The 13,953-nt window shown below is 36.8% G+C and overlaps 1 protein-coding gene and 1 long non-coding RNA gene across 5 annotated transcripts in view; one reads left to right on the top strand and one right to left on the bottom strand.

Annotated features, from left to right (window-relative positions):
- PTPRG (protein tyrosine phosphatase receptor type G) overlaps positions 1–5,191 on the top strand; it is a 747,832-nt gene extending 742,641 nt beyond the window's left edge. For all 4 annotated transcript variants that reach the window (XM_082638320.1, XM_082638318.1, XM_082638319.1 and 1 more), the window contains one exon: positions 428–5,191. In XM_082638320.1, the coding sequence (XP_082494446.1) occupies positions 428–574 (147 nt within the window). In that variant the 3' untranslated portion in view covers positions 575–5,191. The remainder of the gene's footprint in view (positions 1–427) is intronic.
- The window catches only part of LOC309813459, a 28,177-nt gene continuing 15,541 nt past the window's right edge, over positions 1,318–13,953 (bottom strand). Inside the window, exon 2 of the long non-coding RNA XR_014295505.1 lies at positions 1,318–2,309. This is a non-coding gene — a long non-coding RNA (uncharacterized lncRNA). The remainder of the gene's footprint in view (positions 2,310–13,953) is intronic.

The following is a 13,953-nucleotide window of genomic DNA, read 5'->3' as shown; positions in this document are numbered from 1 at the left end:
CGGAAATGGAGTTAAGTGAGTAGAGCCCAGGGATGCTGCTAAATGTCCTGCAATGCCTAAGACAGCCCTCCACAATAAAACATTAGCTGGCCCACATGTCCAAAGGGCTGAGGTTGAGAAACTCTGCTTTCTAGAATATAGTATTCTCTGATTATAAAATATGGATATCCTATTATCTGAGTGGACTGTCAACACTGAGAATTCATTCCAAGGTAACAGGGATCAAAAGGACATGAAGAAGGTGTAGGTCTTGATTATAAAGGATTCAAGAGATTATTTTTTAAGTGTCTGAACTAGCAGAGACAGAATTCCTGTTTCTCTAGTAAATTTTTCACATTTACATTTTTATTCAGTATTTCCACCTGAGATGAAATAAATGATTAAGCTGCTCTTTGGCTCAAAAAACTGTCTCCCTCTTGTTTTCCAGGAACAATACCAGTTTGTCTACAAAGCAATGCTCAGCTTGGTCAGCACTAAAGAAAATGGAAATGGTCCCATGACAGTGGACAAAAATGGTGCTGTTCTCATGGCAGATGAATCGGACCCTGCTGAGAGCATGGAATCTCTAGTGTGATCAGAATCCTGAAAGGGCAACTTAATTTGTAAAACTTCTGAAGACTGAGAACTTTTTTGAGGCCTTTTTTTGCCAGACTCGACGTTATACAATAACCCGGTTACTTTTTTACACTGATAAAAAGTTTTGATATTTATTTTTTGCCATTTTATGTCTTAATGGTATCCTACTGAGCATTTGCACCTCTGTTCATTTCACACAGTGAAACGCGGTTTTACCTAGTTTGCACTATCTGATCAGTGTTACTGCCTATAATCTAATACTAAAGCAAACCCTGATGTGACATTCCATGACAGCACACATGCTACTTTTTAATTCAGTACAGTGAAGGTCTTTGTTACGACAGTGAATCTTGGTTTTTTTAATTATTATTACTATCGTTGCTAAAGCAGTTGCATTCTACTAGCAGGCAATGCTGTACTTTTCCTCAGTTCTCCTCTTCTATTTTTTCCAAGGCACTGTTCAGTACTCTATGCCTTCTGTAGTTTAATGGAGTGAATGAGCATTGTTTTCTTTTAAAGAATAGCAGGGGGCTTCCCTGGTGGCGCAGTGGTTGAGAGTCCGCCTGCCGATGCAGAGGAAACGGGTTCGTGCCCCGGTCTGGGAAGATCCCACATGCCTCAGAGCAGCTGGGCCCGTGAGCCATGGCCGCTGGGCCTGTGCGTCCGGAGCCTGTGCTCCGCAACGGGAGAGGCCACAACAGTGAGAGGCCCACATACCACAAAAAAAAAAAAAAAAAAAAAAAAGAATAGCAGGTGTGGGGAAGCTACTCTGAAGGTCTATCAAACCTCATGGCCTTGAAACAGTTTCATTTATGATGGTGAAGATAGCCATTAAGGAAGTAGAAGGTTTGAGTTGTTTCATGTGAACATCACTTATTAGTTACAAAGTTATATTCATAGCTTAAAAATATGCCCAATTGTGTCAAAATAAAAGATATCTCTGTATTACAGTTTTCACAGTAGCTATGTGGACAGTGTGTGTTGTTTCCATTTTGACTCTCTGAAATAGCTACACCCCAAAATCAGGGCCATCTTTTACCAAAGAGAGATGGCAATATTTTATATAACTCCAGTTATGAAACCCTTTAGTGAATCTCCATTAATGCTTCATGGTTTATAATACCATACCTCATGGCAGGTGGAATAATGAAAATCTTTGCAGGTGTGTAATTTTGAAACTAGTCCTCTAAAATATTCCTATTACTCCTATGGCAATCTAATAAAAAACTACCTATATAGCTAACATTCTTACATTCTTTTCTTTCCTTTTTTTGCCAAATGTTTCATGATAAATAATCTCATAATTACATGCATTCTTCTACTTAGGATTAAACTGAAAATACTGTATTAGCAAAAGTCTTTGGGACTATCTAGATTCCCACACATGGATAAACCTGATTTGGAGAGAGAAAATTAGAATCTTGAGTGAGAGGTGATAGTGACATTTTCAAACAGTTTTTAAAAATAGGAGACAGCTTTGTATGCTTTTGTGTAGTTTAGCCTCAAGAACAGATAAAAAGAGACTGCTCATCATGACACAGAGCCCAAGGAAGTAATTCCTTGGAGCCATATTCACCCTGCTGTACATCATGGGAAAATTAGGAGCATTAATAAGAAATTTCAGTTCAGTTATTTAGAAAAATAAGCTACTTACTGAGATCTGTTTCTTCGACTGCACATTTGCTCTTGAGGGATGACTTCTGTCAGAAGTGAAACCATCACCAGAACTAGGCCTGTTAAGAAGAAAAGGGTTTTGGTTATTTTTTATGTCAATAAACTTCGACCAAAAGTCCATACTGGCTATTATCATACCATCTGGATAGGCATTAAAATATTCATGATAATCAGCCTTGAGATTCTGTTTATCTTGAGTTGGGTTTCTATGAAGTTTGTCAGAGTGGACCTGAAGGAGCAAAGCTGCTAAGGAGAGAGAGGCTACAGGCCTAGCCTTGGATTTCTAACACATAGGTCAGGTCAACGGAGTTTCCGTGAACTACATAACTTGCCAGGGTTCATCTCGTCTTTTCATCACATAGATTCAGCCACACAGAACAGTCCACTGTTCACGAACTGTGTAGGCTAGGTTGAGAAAAGATGTACAAGGGAGCCAAGTTTGCTGAACTGTATGTGCTAGAGGACACAAACCCCTTTACTACCCCGCTGCTCCCATCAGAGGTGACACAAGGAAGCTCTGCCTAACACTTAAGAAAAAAGCTTTAACACAGGAACACTACAGTTGCCGGCTGGCTGAGGGAAATCAGTAAGGGAAAGGTTTCACATCATGGCAAGAGCTGGATCATTTTACTCAATTAAGTAGGTTCCTCTAGTTGTACAGACTATTGATATGAGCGAATTCTTCTCAGTAGATGGTACAGTGGACTTGACTTTCAGAAGTAACATTCAAGTTGGGGTTCATGGTCCCTCTGTCATTTTTTCTTAACAAAAGTAAACACTGGTTACAAGACACATGGCAAGTATTCCCTTCTGTGCTATTACAGAGGGCTCAATTCATGGAAATGCATACCCTCCAATTCTGTGACCATCTCTTCCAGGGCTATCAGAATCATGATAAAAGAGAGATAGCTAGTAAGTACAATAGAAACATTACAAGGATGGCTTAGGAGTTCTCTGTGAGCAATTGTGTGTCTGTAGCGGTCTGGAACCAAAGTCTACAAATCCCGACACCCTGAACTATGAGCAATTGCTATTTGCCCATCTTGCCAAAGTGGTCCAAACACACTTCACTGAGGAGAGTTATATTCAGCCGTTCCTCACTCTGACCATGGAGTGTATCCTCACTATTATTCTTCATCTGTTATTGGCAAATATATGCTTGCATCTTTCCAGAGGCAAAGATGGTGTTCTCTTTGAGACATAAGCACATTGCTTAACTACATAACAAGGTTATTACCACTTGCACTCAGGAGGAAAGGAAATAGCTATTGCAAACTAATCTGTGCTATGTTATAAAAGTAAGCTTTTGGGAGTGTATGAATTTAGCTCTAGGTAAGCAGAACGCACACATCATTCAAAACTGAATTGCAAAGATCAGAACAAGTGGCCATGCTGGACATCAGAAAAAACACACCCTATTGCCATCAAGAGAACTCTTCCTTCATCTAAAAGCCACAATATCATCTTTCATATTTTAAAAAAAGTTTCCTTCTGAAATTCAAGATGATTAAAATTAGGTGAATTGGTTTTCCTAATTTTTATATGTTGGCGCTTTTAAGAGTCAATCTCGAGTTGAAAAGTCCAGCAAGATCAGAGAAGGTTATGGCATTTAAGGTCTGGCTGTTGGAGTTTTTAGCCCAGAGTGACATACTGAAATCAGCAAATAACCTTAATTACTTTATAATGACACAGCACAACTGCCTTGTTATGAATTTTTTCTTAAATGAATATACACTGTATTTAAAAATTAAAATATAGATACCAATTTACCAAAGATACATACTACTAATTCTAAGCAAAAAATTTAAAAAAAAGAAACCCAAACTCATCATAATTTAAGAAATAATAATCAAAATGTAGTTTGTCTTAAGAATTTAGCAGTTATACTGGAAAATGCATTTTCAACTGCTATGTCCTAAAGTTTATGTTCAAATGGTGCCAGTGAATTTTTATATGAAGGGAAAATGCCTGCTTTTTTTTTTTTAAACAGCTGTAATTTCACTTACCCCTTTGTGCTTGCCCTTAGTTGCCACTTAACATACAATATTGGCTTTACTTATCTCTAGAAAGAAGGCATGCTACAAATAGGAAGGAATTGTAATAATGATATTTGGCCTCTACTTTGTCTTAGCTGTTAAACTGTTTTTAGTATTTTTGTTAAATATTTGCAAAGGGAAGCATTTTCTACAGAGGATAATTAATTTCAAGAAAAATATCTTGAGTTTTAAGAAATAAACATCTCCAGAAAAGGAGACAGCCGATTTTATAAAATGTCGCAACTCTCCAACATTTGGGGTAGTGACTCCTTTTTTGTTAGGACATTTGAAACTAGCAAGCAGCCATTGTTTCTAAAAAAAAAAAAAAATTCAGCCTTCATGTTGATTCATGTCTCTTTCACTTCATTTTGAAATAGCTAAAATCATTAAAACTGTAAATATTTTGTTGCTTGGATAAGCATCTTCTGGGAACTTTGTATCTATGGTATATAATCATAGAATTTTATATTTTCATATAAAGCTAATTTTTTTCTAGTTTCAACTCTGTCATAGTTTTTTTTTTTTCCTTTGTGGTGGATATGTGAATTCAACTTTCTGTGTATTGAAGTAGCAAGAACCATCTTTGCATTCCAAAAGAATCCAACATGTGTTATTTCTTTGAGGAAGTGATTGTGAAAGTTGGGTTTTCTTTTTTAATTTCATTGACCATTTGTGCAATAGGAATTAGACATAATTAGCCACTGAATACAGTCGTTGCATTGACCCATTTGGAAAAAGTGGGTTTTTTTGGTTTTTTGGTTTTTTAATTTGTTCGGGGGGTTTTGTAACCTGAAATTTTTCCCTTTTTTCTTCTGTTTAAAACTATATCAAATCATTCTATTATAGTGTTATTTAATATGTAAATTGTATTGCTATACATAAAATAAAGTATGGTTTTTGATGTATTCATTAGTGCTGAGCATTTCTATGAAAATATCTACATCCAATAAAATCAGATTACTCATTTCTCTTAATAGATCACATTTATACCCACAGACCCTTGGTCTTCGTTTTCATGGTAGTAAAATGATTATTAGGGGCCATTTTACATAGGCAGAAAACCAGAAGTGTCTTTTCTGAGCTCCTCCTGCTTTAAAGAGTAAACAGTGACAACATTGTAACTGCATGTTGAGTCAAACTTTATTCGCTTTATGAGTCTGCTGCTAAGTTATAAGTAGGATTATTATTTTCTCCAGTGTATCAACTAGATTTGTAAGCAAGTTCTCCCTCTTAATTTTTACTGTGTAGGATGAAGGATATCTCTTGGCAAGACTTTGGGAGAATCTATGAAATACATATATAGGATTGCTACGATTGCTTCTACTTATGAGGAATTTTGCCATTTCCAAACAGGAGTCCCAAACTTGGCAGCTTGGGTCCACCATTATCTCTGAACTTTTAGAGGCCCCACATCAGGAATTCAACTCTCATTATCAGGGCTCCAATTTTTGTTTCCACAAAGATAAAGAACTGATAGTTCATTCTCCATAACTAACTGGGAATTTAAGAAACAGTGTATTAACCTTTTCCAGTGGTATCTAGAAGAAAGACCAACTCACCACAAAAGAATGAATCTCTCTAATTACATAACCCTAGTCTTCCTCACATTACACCCATGGGGACTCAATACTCTGTATCACAGAGTACACAAGAGGTCACAAATTGTTGACCTGTAGAACATATTCACTCTACAGATACATTTAGGCCATAATTTTAGAAACTCTTCTTAGTTTCCAACATGTAAAAAAACAAAAAAACTTTTTCGTTAAGATTCAGATTTCAGGGCTTCCCTGATGGCGCAAGTGGTTGAGAGTCCGCCTGCCGATGCAGGGGACACGGGTTCGTGCCCCAGTCTGGGAGGATCCCACATGCCGCGGAGCGGCTGCGCCCGTGAGCCATGGCCGCTGAGCCTGCGCGTCCGGAGCCTGTGCGCCGCAACGGGAGAGGCCACAACAGTGAGAAGCCCGCGTACCGCAAAAAAAAAAAAAGATTCAGATTTCAAGCTCTTCTCAAAAATTTTGGTGGTGTTACAACACCAGACTCCTGTTCTCACGTGGGCACAACAAGCTGGAAAGGAGTAGCTGTTGCCCCTTTTAGGTGATGCATGTACTCTCCAGTTCACCAGAGTCTACATCTGTCCCATTACGTTATGTCTGCCCATCGTCAGTCTAACTTGCCTGGATCCTATGAGCAGCTGCATACAAATTTTAAGACTGTCTACCATCTCAGGCTGCTAAACCATCAACCAAAAGCAGCAGTAGAAGTATTTATACTCGTCTTCCATCATTAAAATACTAGGAAGCCAGCATAGGGTAAAGGGGGGTTCTAAGAAACAGGACTTATGACTGTTCAAAATAATTAACAAATCAGTTCTCTACTCCATGGATTTTACTGTCCAAGATATAACTCTAGACAAGGAAACTTCATTTCTGCTACCACGAATGGGGCAAAGAAACAAAGGTGCAAAAAGCCGCTGGTCCAAAACCCCATTTTCTAACAGTTAATTTAGACTGTTGAGAACATTAAGATTTAGAAACAAGTCACTACTAACCATGCCTGGATTCAGAGACAGGATTAAAAACACTGGTTTTATATTTCTGCCTGCGTTGGTGAAAGAGCATAAAGGAACTAGAAAACGATAGGAACCAGAAGTTGGGAACCAACAAGGTAAAATTGGCTTTTGTGATCATGAAGTTTGGCAGCGAAGATAGACCCGCAGTTTATGTGAATCTAACAATTATATTATGTGGCTCAAAAATTGAAAAACAGGAAGTTAACTTTATCTGATTTGTGGTCATTTGAAATCATTTGACTTTTATAGATACTGGCCTATTATCACCAACTTAGAAAAACTTGATTCAAGGCACCACTGACTATCATCTCCTTTTGGTGCTTCACTCTGACTATAAAACTTCTTGAAACAGTTGTCTATACTCACAAGATCCATTTCTGTCTTCCATTCTCTCCACCTGTTTAACTTGGGGTTCCATCATCATCATCCCACAGCTCTTATCAAGTTCTCCAAATACCTTGTTCTTTAACCTCAACTCCACTAATTTGTCAGCAATTGACTACACCACTTTCTTCTTTCAGGAGTCAACAAATATTTACATAGCAACCACTAGGTACCAGGAAGTGTTCTAGGTGCTAGAGATAAGTAAAGTAGTTCACAAAATAAAGTCCTTGACCTCATGGAACTTACAGTTGATAGACAACAAATACATAAGCAATATTTAATACAATGTCAGGTAAAAGGGCAAAGAAGAAAACTAAACTGGAGAGGGGGACAGAGAGTAACGGGAGGATGATAGATAAAGTGGTCAAGCCTATCTACTGAGCAAAAATACAAAGTTTAAACATTGAAACATCTCTTTTTCCCTATGATTTTCCTTTTAATGTTTCTCTTACCTCACTGGTAAAGAAGGTTCTGAGAACTACCTGGGGTCTGAGAAATGTGGCTCCTTTAGGTACTTTTGGAGAGTGAAAATTACTCAGGGTTTAAAGGTAGGGTTTTTTTCTCCTTCCTCATTATCTGTTATTTTTCAAGTCTCCATTGTTGGATTTACTTCATATTTTCAGCCTCTAAATGTTGGCCTGCCCCAGGCTTCTGTTAAAGTAGCCCTTTTTTTGCCATTTATAGCCCTGTTGCCAAACAATTCCATCCAATCCACAGAATTAAATGCTTCCTATATGCCAATAACTACCAAGGGAAATCTCTAATCCCAACCAATACCCATGACTCCAGATTAATATACAACTGATTATTTAACATCTTCATTTGTACATCTAATAATGATCCTAAATTTAACATGACAAAAGCACAACTCTGATTTCCCCCTAAACTGCTCCTTCCCCACTGTTCTACCATCTAAGTATCAATAAATAGCAGTAGCATCTACTCAGGTAATCATGCTAAAAACTAGTTATCGGGATCTCTATATTTCCTGCCATTTAATAGAAACAATCCAATTTTAAACATAGAAAAAATAGCTGAACAGACACTTCATTAAAGAAGATACAGAGATGGCAAGTGAACACATAAAAAGATGCTTCATATTATTAGTCATCAAGTAAATATAAAATAAAACCACAATGTAATACACTTATTAGATTCACTGAACTTGAAGAAAGGTTAATAGATGTGACCTAAAATGAAATGCAAACAGAAAAAGAGCAAACAAAAACACCACAGAGAATCCAAGTACTGTGGGCAATACCAAACAATATAAATACATATAATTGAAATTACAAAAGGAGAAGGGAGGAAGAGGCCAGAAAAATATTTTAGGAAATAATGGACTAGATTTTCCAATATTCATGACACCACATAACAGATTCAAATGGCTTAGAGAACACCAAGCAGGGTGAATTAAATTTAAAAAAAATCACACCTAGGCGTATCATATTCAAATTGCTGAAAACCAAAGTTAAAGAACAACAACAACACACACATTACTTAAAAGGAAGGAAGGAAAGAATTACAGCAGAATTCATGTTAGAAACCATGCAAATCATAAGACAAGAGTGACAAATGTGAAGTGTTGAGAAAAAAAAAAACCTGTCAACCCAGAGTTCTATATCCAGTAAATAGGTTATTCTTCCAAAATGATTTAAGTAAAGGGGTAAAACATATTTTCTATTTAGAGCCACACTCTTACAAGCTATTTTTTTTCTAAATATAAGTCAATACTTGGTAGAGGCATTTTTTTCCTGGTGATGTTCCATAAATTTAATGAAAGCGTAATTTGGAGTTGTTAATGTATTTTGTTTAGGGAAAAGCTTAGAAGATTAGTACAATCCCTATGTAAAATTACTGAGTGAAAACTGAGCTAAAATTAGCAGAGGGAATGCTATTACATTATCATACTTTTCTTTTGCCATTAAGATAAGATTAAGTTGCTTTGTTGAAAAGTCCAGTAGACCACAGAAAACTACATTCAGATTCACATCAACATTATGCAGCAAGAGAAATAAAAATCAAAAAGGCAAGATTAAATTTATTATTAGAGAATAACCAGTGTGTCTTCAAAAAAACACTTTGGCTGAGCGTCCAAAGAAATCAAAGTACATTGTTGACTTTGCATCACTCAGGCTATGTGCAAGCCACATGAGCAAAAAGGACAAGAGCATTTTTTATTTGAAGAATATTTTTAGAGATGCAAGTATATAGCTCTGTTAATAAATCTCCCTTAAAACACAACCAAGTTAACCTTGTCTATCCTCAGAACATTCAACAGTTCTTTCTAAATCACATCAAATGTCAACTCTTGACTTTAAAGATGTCATCATTCCTCCCTTTAGTACTACCTTTAACCGACCTTATATTTCTTCTTCTCTTCAACTCACACCTTTGTTCCATCCATGTCCAATCTATTCACTCACTGACCCACAGACTATTTCATTCTTACACTTAGACATTTATCCCTGTCACTCCTCTTACTTCACTCCTACCCAATGCTCAGATGATGACTTTCTGCTGGAAACTGTTTCTGACTAGTTAACCTATAACTTTTAATAGAAAGCTGAACCACTTTGTTCACGTACTCTTGCTATGACAACTTATCCTAAATCTGTTCTTTACCTTGTTAAGCAGGAGTTGTTCCTGAAAAGTTAAAGGTGGGGAGGGGAGGGTATGTGAAGAATGAGGCCATGAGCTATGTGTTACCCTATAAGGAGAAACCAGCATTAAAAGATAAAATAGCCAAGTGGTGTCCTTTAACATTATAAGCTGACAGGTAAAATATACAAAAATATATACAGACCTGAAGAGCTAAATAATAATACATGACAGTTTATCATTAGGTCCCAAATAAATTAGTATGATTAGCATAAATAAGTGCCACAGGAGTTCACAGCAAAAGTTCAAGAAGGAAAGATACTTCAGTTGAATCTTGAAAGATAGGTAGATTTTAAGTGGCAAAATAGGTAATGAGGACATTCTGTTCATGTAAATGTTGGGGGAAATCCTGCATAAACAAAATTTTCATCTTAAAAAAATGAGAAGAACTTGGAAAAGGAGGATGAGGTCTGTACCATGGAAGACCTTAAATATGAAGCTAAGGAGTTTGGACTTTGTCAGAAGGTGAGAGCCCTTTACAACGTAGGTACATCAATAATGTTACTGCCATCTCGGAAAATGAATGGAGGCACAGACTGAGAAGACAGAAGAAATGTATAACAAAGAGCCAGAAGGTTTAAAGAACAAACAAACAGAAATTAACAATACAATAACTAAAATGAAAAATACACGAGAAGGAAACAATAGCAGAATAAAAGAGGCAGAAAAATGAATAAGAGTGGTGGAAATCACTGCTGCAGAACAGAATAAAGAATGAAAAGGAAATGAGGACAGTCTCAGAGACATCTGGGGCAACATTAAATGCACCAACATTCACATTATAGGGGTCCCAGAAGAAGAAGAGAGACAGAAAGGGCCTGAGAAAATATTTGAGGAGTATATAGCTGAAAACTTCCCTAACATGAGAAAGGAAACACTCACTCAAGTCCAGGAAATGCAGAGAGTCCCATACAAGATAAACCAAGAAGGAACATGCTGAGACACAGATTAATCAAACTGACAAAAATTACAAAGAAAAAATATTAAAAGCAACAAGGGAAAAGCAACAAATAACATACAAGGGAATCCCCATAAGGTTATCAGCAGATTTTTCAGCAGAAACTCTGCAAGCTAGAAGGGCGTGGCATGATATATTTAAAGTGATGAAAAGGAAAAACCTACAACCAAGAATACTCTACCCAGCAAGGCTCTTGTTGAGATTTGATGGAGAAATCAAAAGCCTGACAGACAATCAAAAGCTAAGAAAATTCAGCACCACCAAACCAGCTTTACAACAAATCCTAAAGGAACTTCTCTAGGGGAAAAGAAAAGGCCACAACTAGAAACAAGAAAATTACAAATGGGAAAGCTCACTGTTAAAGGCAAACATAAAGGTAGGAAATCATCCACACACAAATATGATATCAAAACTAGAAATTGTGAGAAAAGGAGAGTACAAATGTAGGATATTGGAACTACAATGGAAATCAAGAAACCAACAACTTAAAACAACCTTGCATATATATATAGACTGCTATATCAAAATCTCATGGGAACTGCAAACCAAAAATCTACAATAGATATACACATAAAAAAAGAAAAAAACAATCCAAACACAATACTAAAGATAGTCATCAAATCACAAGGGAAGAGAACAAAAGAGGAAGAGGAGAAAAAAGACCTACAAAAACAAATCCAAAACAGTTAGCAAAATGGCAATAAGAAGATACATATTGGGCCTCCCTGGTGGCGCAGTGGTTGAGAGTCCGCCTGCCGATGCAGGGGATACGGGTTCGTGCCCCGGTCTGGGAGGATCCCATATGCCGCGGAGCAGCTGGGCCCGTGAGCCATGGCCGCTGGGCCTGCGCGTCCGGAGCCTGTGCTCCGCAGCGGGAGAGGCCACAACAGTGAGAGGCCCGCATACCGCAAAAAGAAAAAAAAAAAAAAAAAAAAAGAAGATACATATTGATAATTACCTTAAATGTAAATGGATTAAATGCTCCAACCAAAAGACACAAACTGGATGAATGGATACAAAAACAAGACCCATGTATATGCTGTCTACAAGAGACCCACTTCAGATCTAGAGACACACACAGACTAAAGTGAGGGGAAATCAAAAGAAACTGAAACTGAAAATCAAAAGAAAGCTGGAGTAGCAATACTCATATCAGACAAAATAGACTTTAAAATAAAGACTGTTACAAAAGACAAAGACAGATACTACATAATGTTTAATGGAAACAATCCAAGAAGAAGATATAACAATTATAAATGTATGTGCACTCAACATAGGAGCACCTCAATATAAAAGGCAAATGCTAACAGCCATAATAGAAGAAATCAAGAATAACTCAATAATAGTGGGGGACCTTAACACCCCACATTCATCAATAGATCATCCAGCCAGAAAATCCATAAGGAAACACAGGCCTCAAATGACACATTAGATCAGATGGACTTAATTGATATTTATAGAACATTCCATTTGAAAGCAGCAGAATACACTTTCTTCTCCAGTGCGCATGGAACATTCTCCAGAATAGATCACATCTTGGGCCACATATCGAGTCTCAGTAAATTTAAGAAAACTGAAATCATATCAAGCATCTTTTCCAACCACAATGCTATGAGATTAGAAATCAATTACAGGGGAAAAAAACTGTAAAAATCACAAACATGTGGAGGCTCAATAATATGTTACTAAACAACCAACAAATCACTGAAGAAATCAAAGAGGAAGTAAAAAAAAAACAAAAAAAACCTAGAGACAAATGACAACAATAACAAGATGATCCAAAACCTATGGGACGCAGCAAAAGCAGTTCTGAGAGGGAAGTTTATAGCAATACAATCTTACCTCAGGAAACAAGAAAAATCTCAAATAAACAACTTAAACTTACACCTAAAGCAACTAGAGAAAGAACAAAGCCCAAAGTTAGTAGAAGGAAAGAAATCATAAAGATCATAGTAGAAATAAATGAAATAGAGATGATGAAAACAATAGAAAAGATCAAGGAAACTAAAAGCTGGTTCTTTGAAAAGATATACAAAATTGAAAAACCTTTAGTGAGACTTATCAGGAAAAAAAGGGGTAAATCAATAAAATTAGAAATGAAAAAGAAGAACAATGGACACCACAGAAATACAAAGGATCATAAGAGACTACTACAAACAGCTATATGCCAATAAAATGGACACCCTAGAAGAAATGGACAAATTCTTAGAAAGGTACAACCTTCCAAGACTGAACCAGGAAGAACTGGAAAATATGAACAGACAAATCACAACTACTGAAATTCAAACTGTGATTTTAAAACTTCCAACAAACAAAAGTGCAGGACCAGATGGCTTCACAGGCACATTCTTTCAAACATTTAGAGAAGAGTTAACACCGATCTTTCAGAAACCCTTCCAAAAAATTGCAGAGGAAGGAACACTTCCAAGCTCATTCTATGAGACCACCATCACCCTGATACCAGAGCCAGACAAAAATATCAGAAAAAAAGAAAATTACAGGCCACTATCACCAATGAACATCGATACAAAACTACTCAACAAAATACTACCAAACTGAATCCAAAAACACATTAAAAGGATAATATACCATGATCAAGTGGGCTTTATCCCAGGAATGTTAGGATTTTCAAAATATGCAAATCAATCAATGTGACACACCACATTAACAAACTGAAGAGTAAAAACCATATGATCATCTCAATAGATGCAGCAAAAGCTTTTGACAAAATTCAACACCTATTTATGATAAAAACTCTCCAGAGAGTGGGCACAGAGGGAACTTACCTCAACATAATAAAGGCCATATATGACAAACCCACAGCGAACATCATCCTCAAGGGGGAAAAGCTGAAAGCATTCCCTCTAAGATCAGGAAAAAGGCAAGGATGTCCACTCTTGCCACTTTTATTCAACATAGTTTTGGAAGTTCTAGCCACAGCATTCAGAGAAGAAAAAGAAATAAAAGGAATCCAAATTGGAAAAGAAGAAGTGAAACCGTCACTGTGTGCAGATGACATGATACCATACATAGAAAATCCTAAAGGTGCTACCAGAAAACTACAAGAGCTCATCAATGAATTTGGTAAAGCT

Source organism: Mesoplodon mirus (genome assembly GCF_964341445.2).
Source record: "Mesoplodon mirus genome assembly, chromosome: 12".
Classification (NCBI taxonomy): domain Eukaryota; kingdom Metazoa; phylum Chordata; class Mammalia; order Artiodactyla; family Ziphiidae; genus Mesoplodon; species Mesoplodon mirus.
The sequence above is the reverse complement of the archived record's forward strand: the minus strand, read 5'-3'. Positions and strand labels throughout refer to the sequence as shown.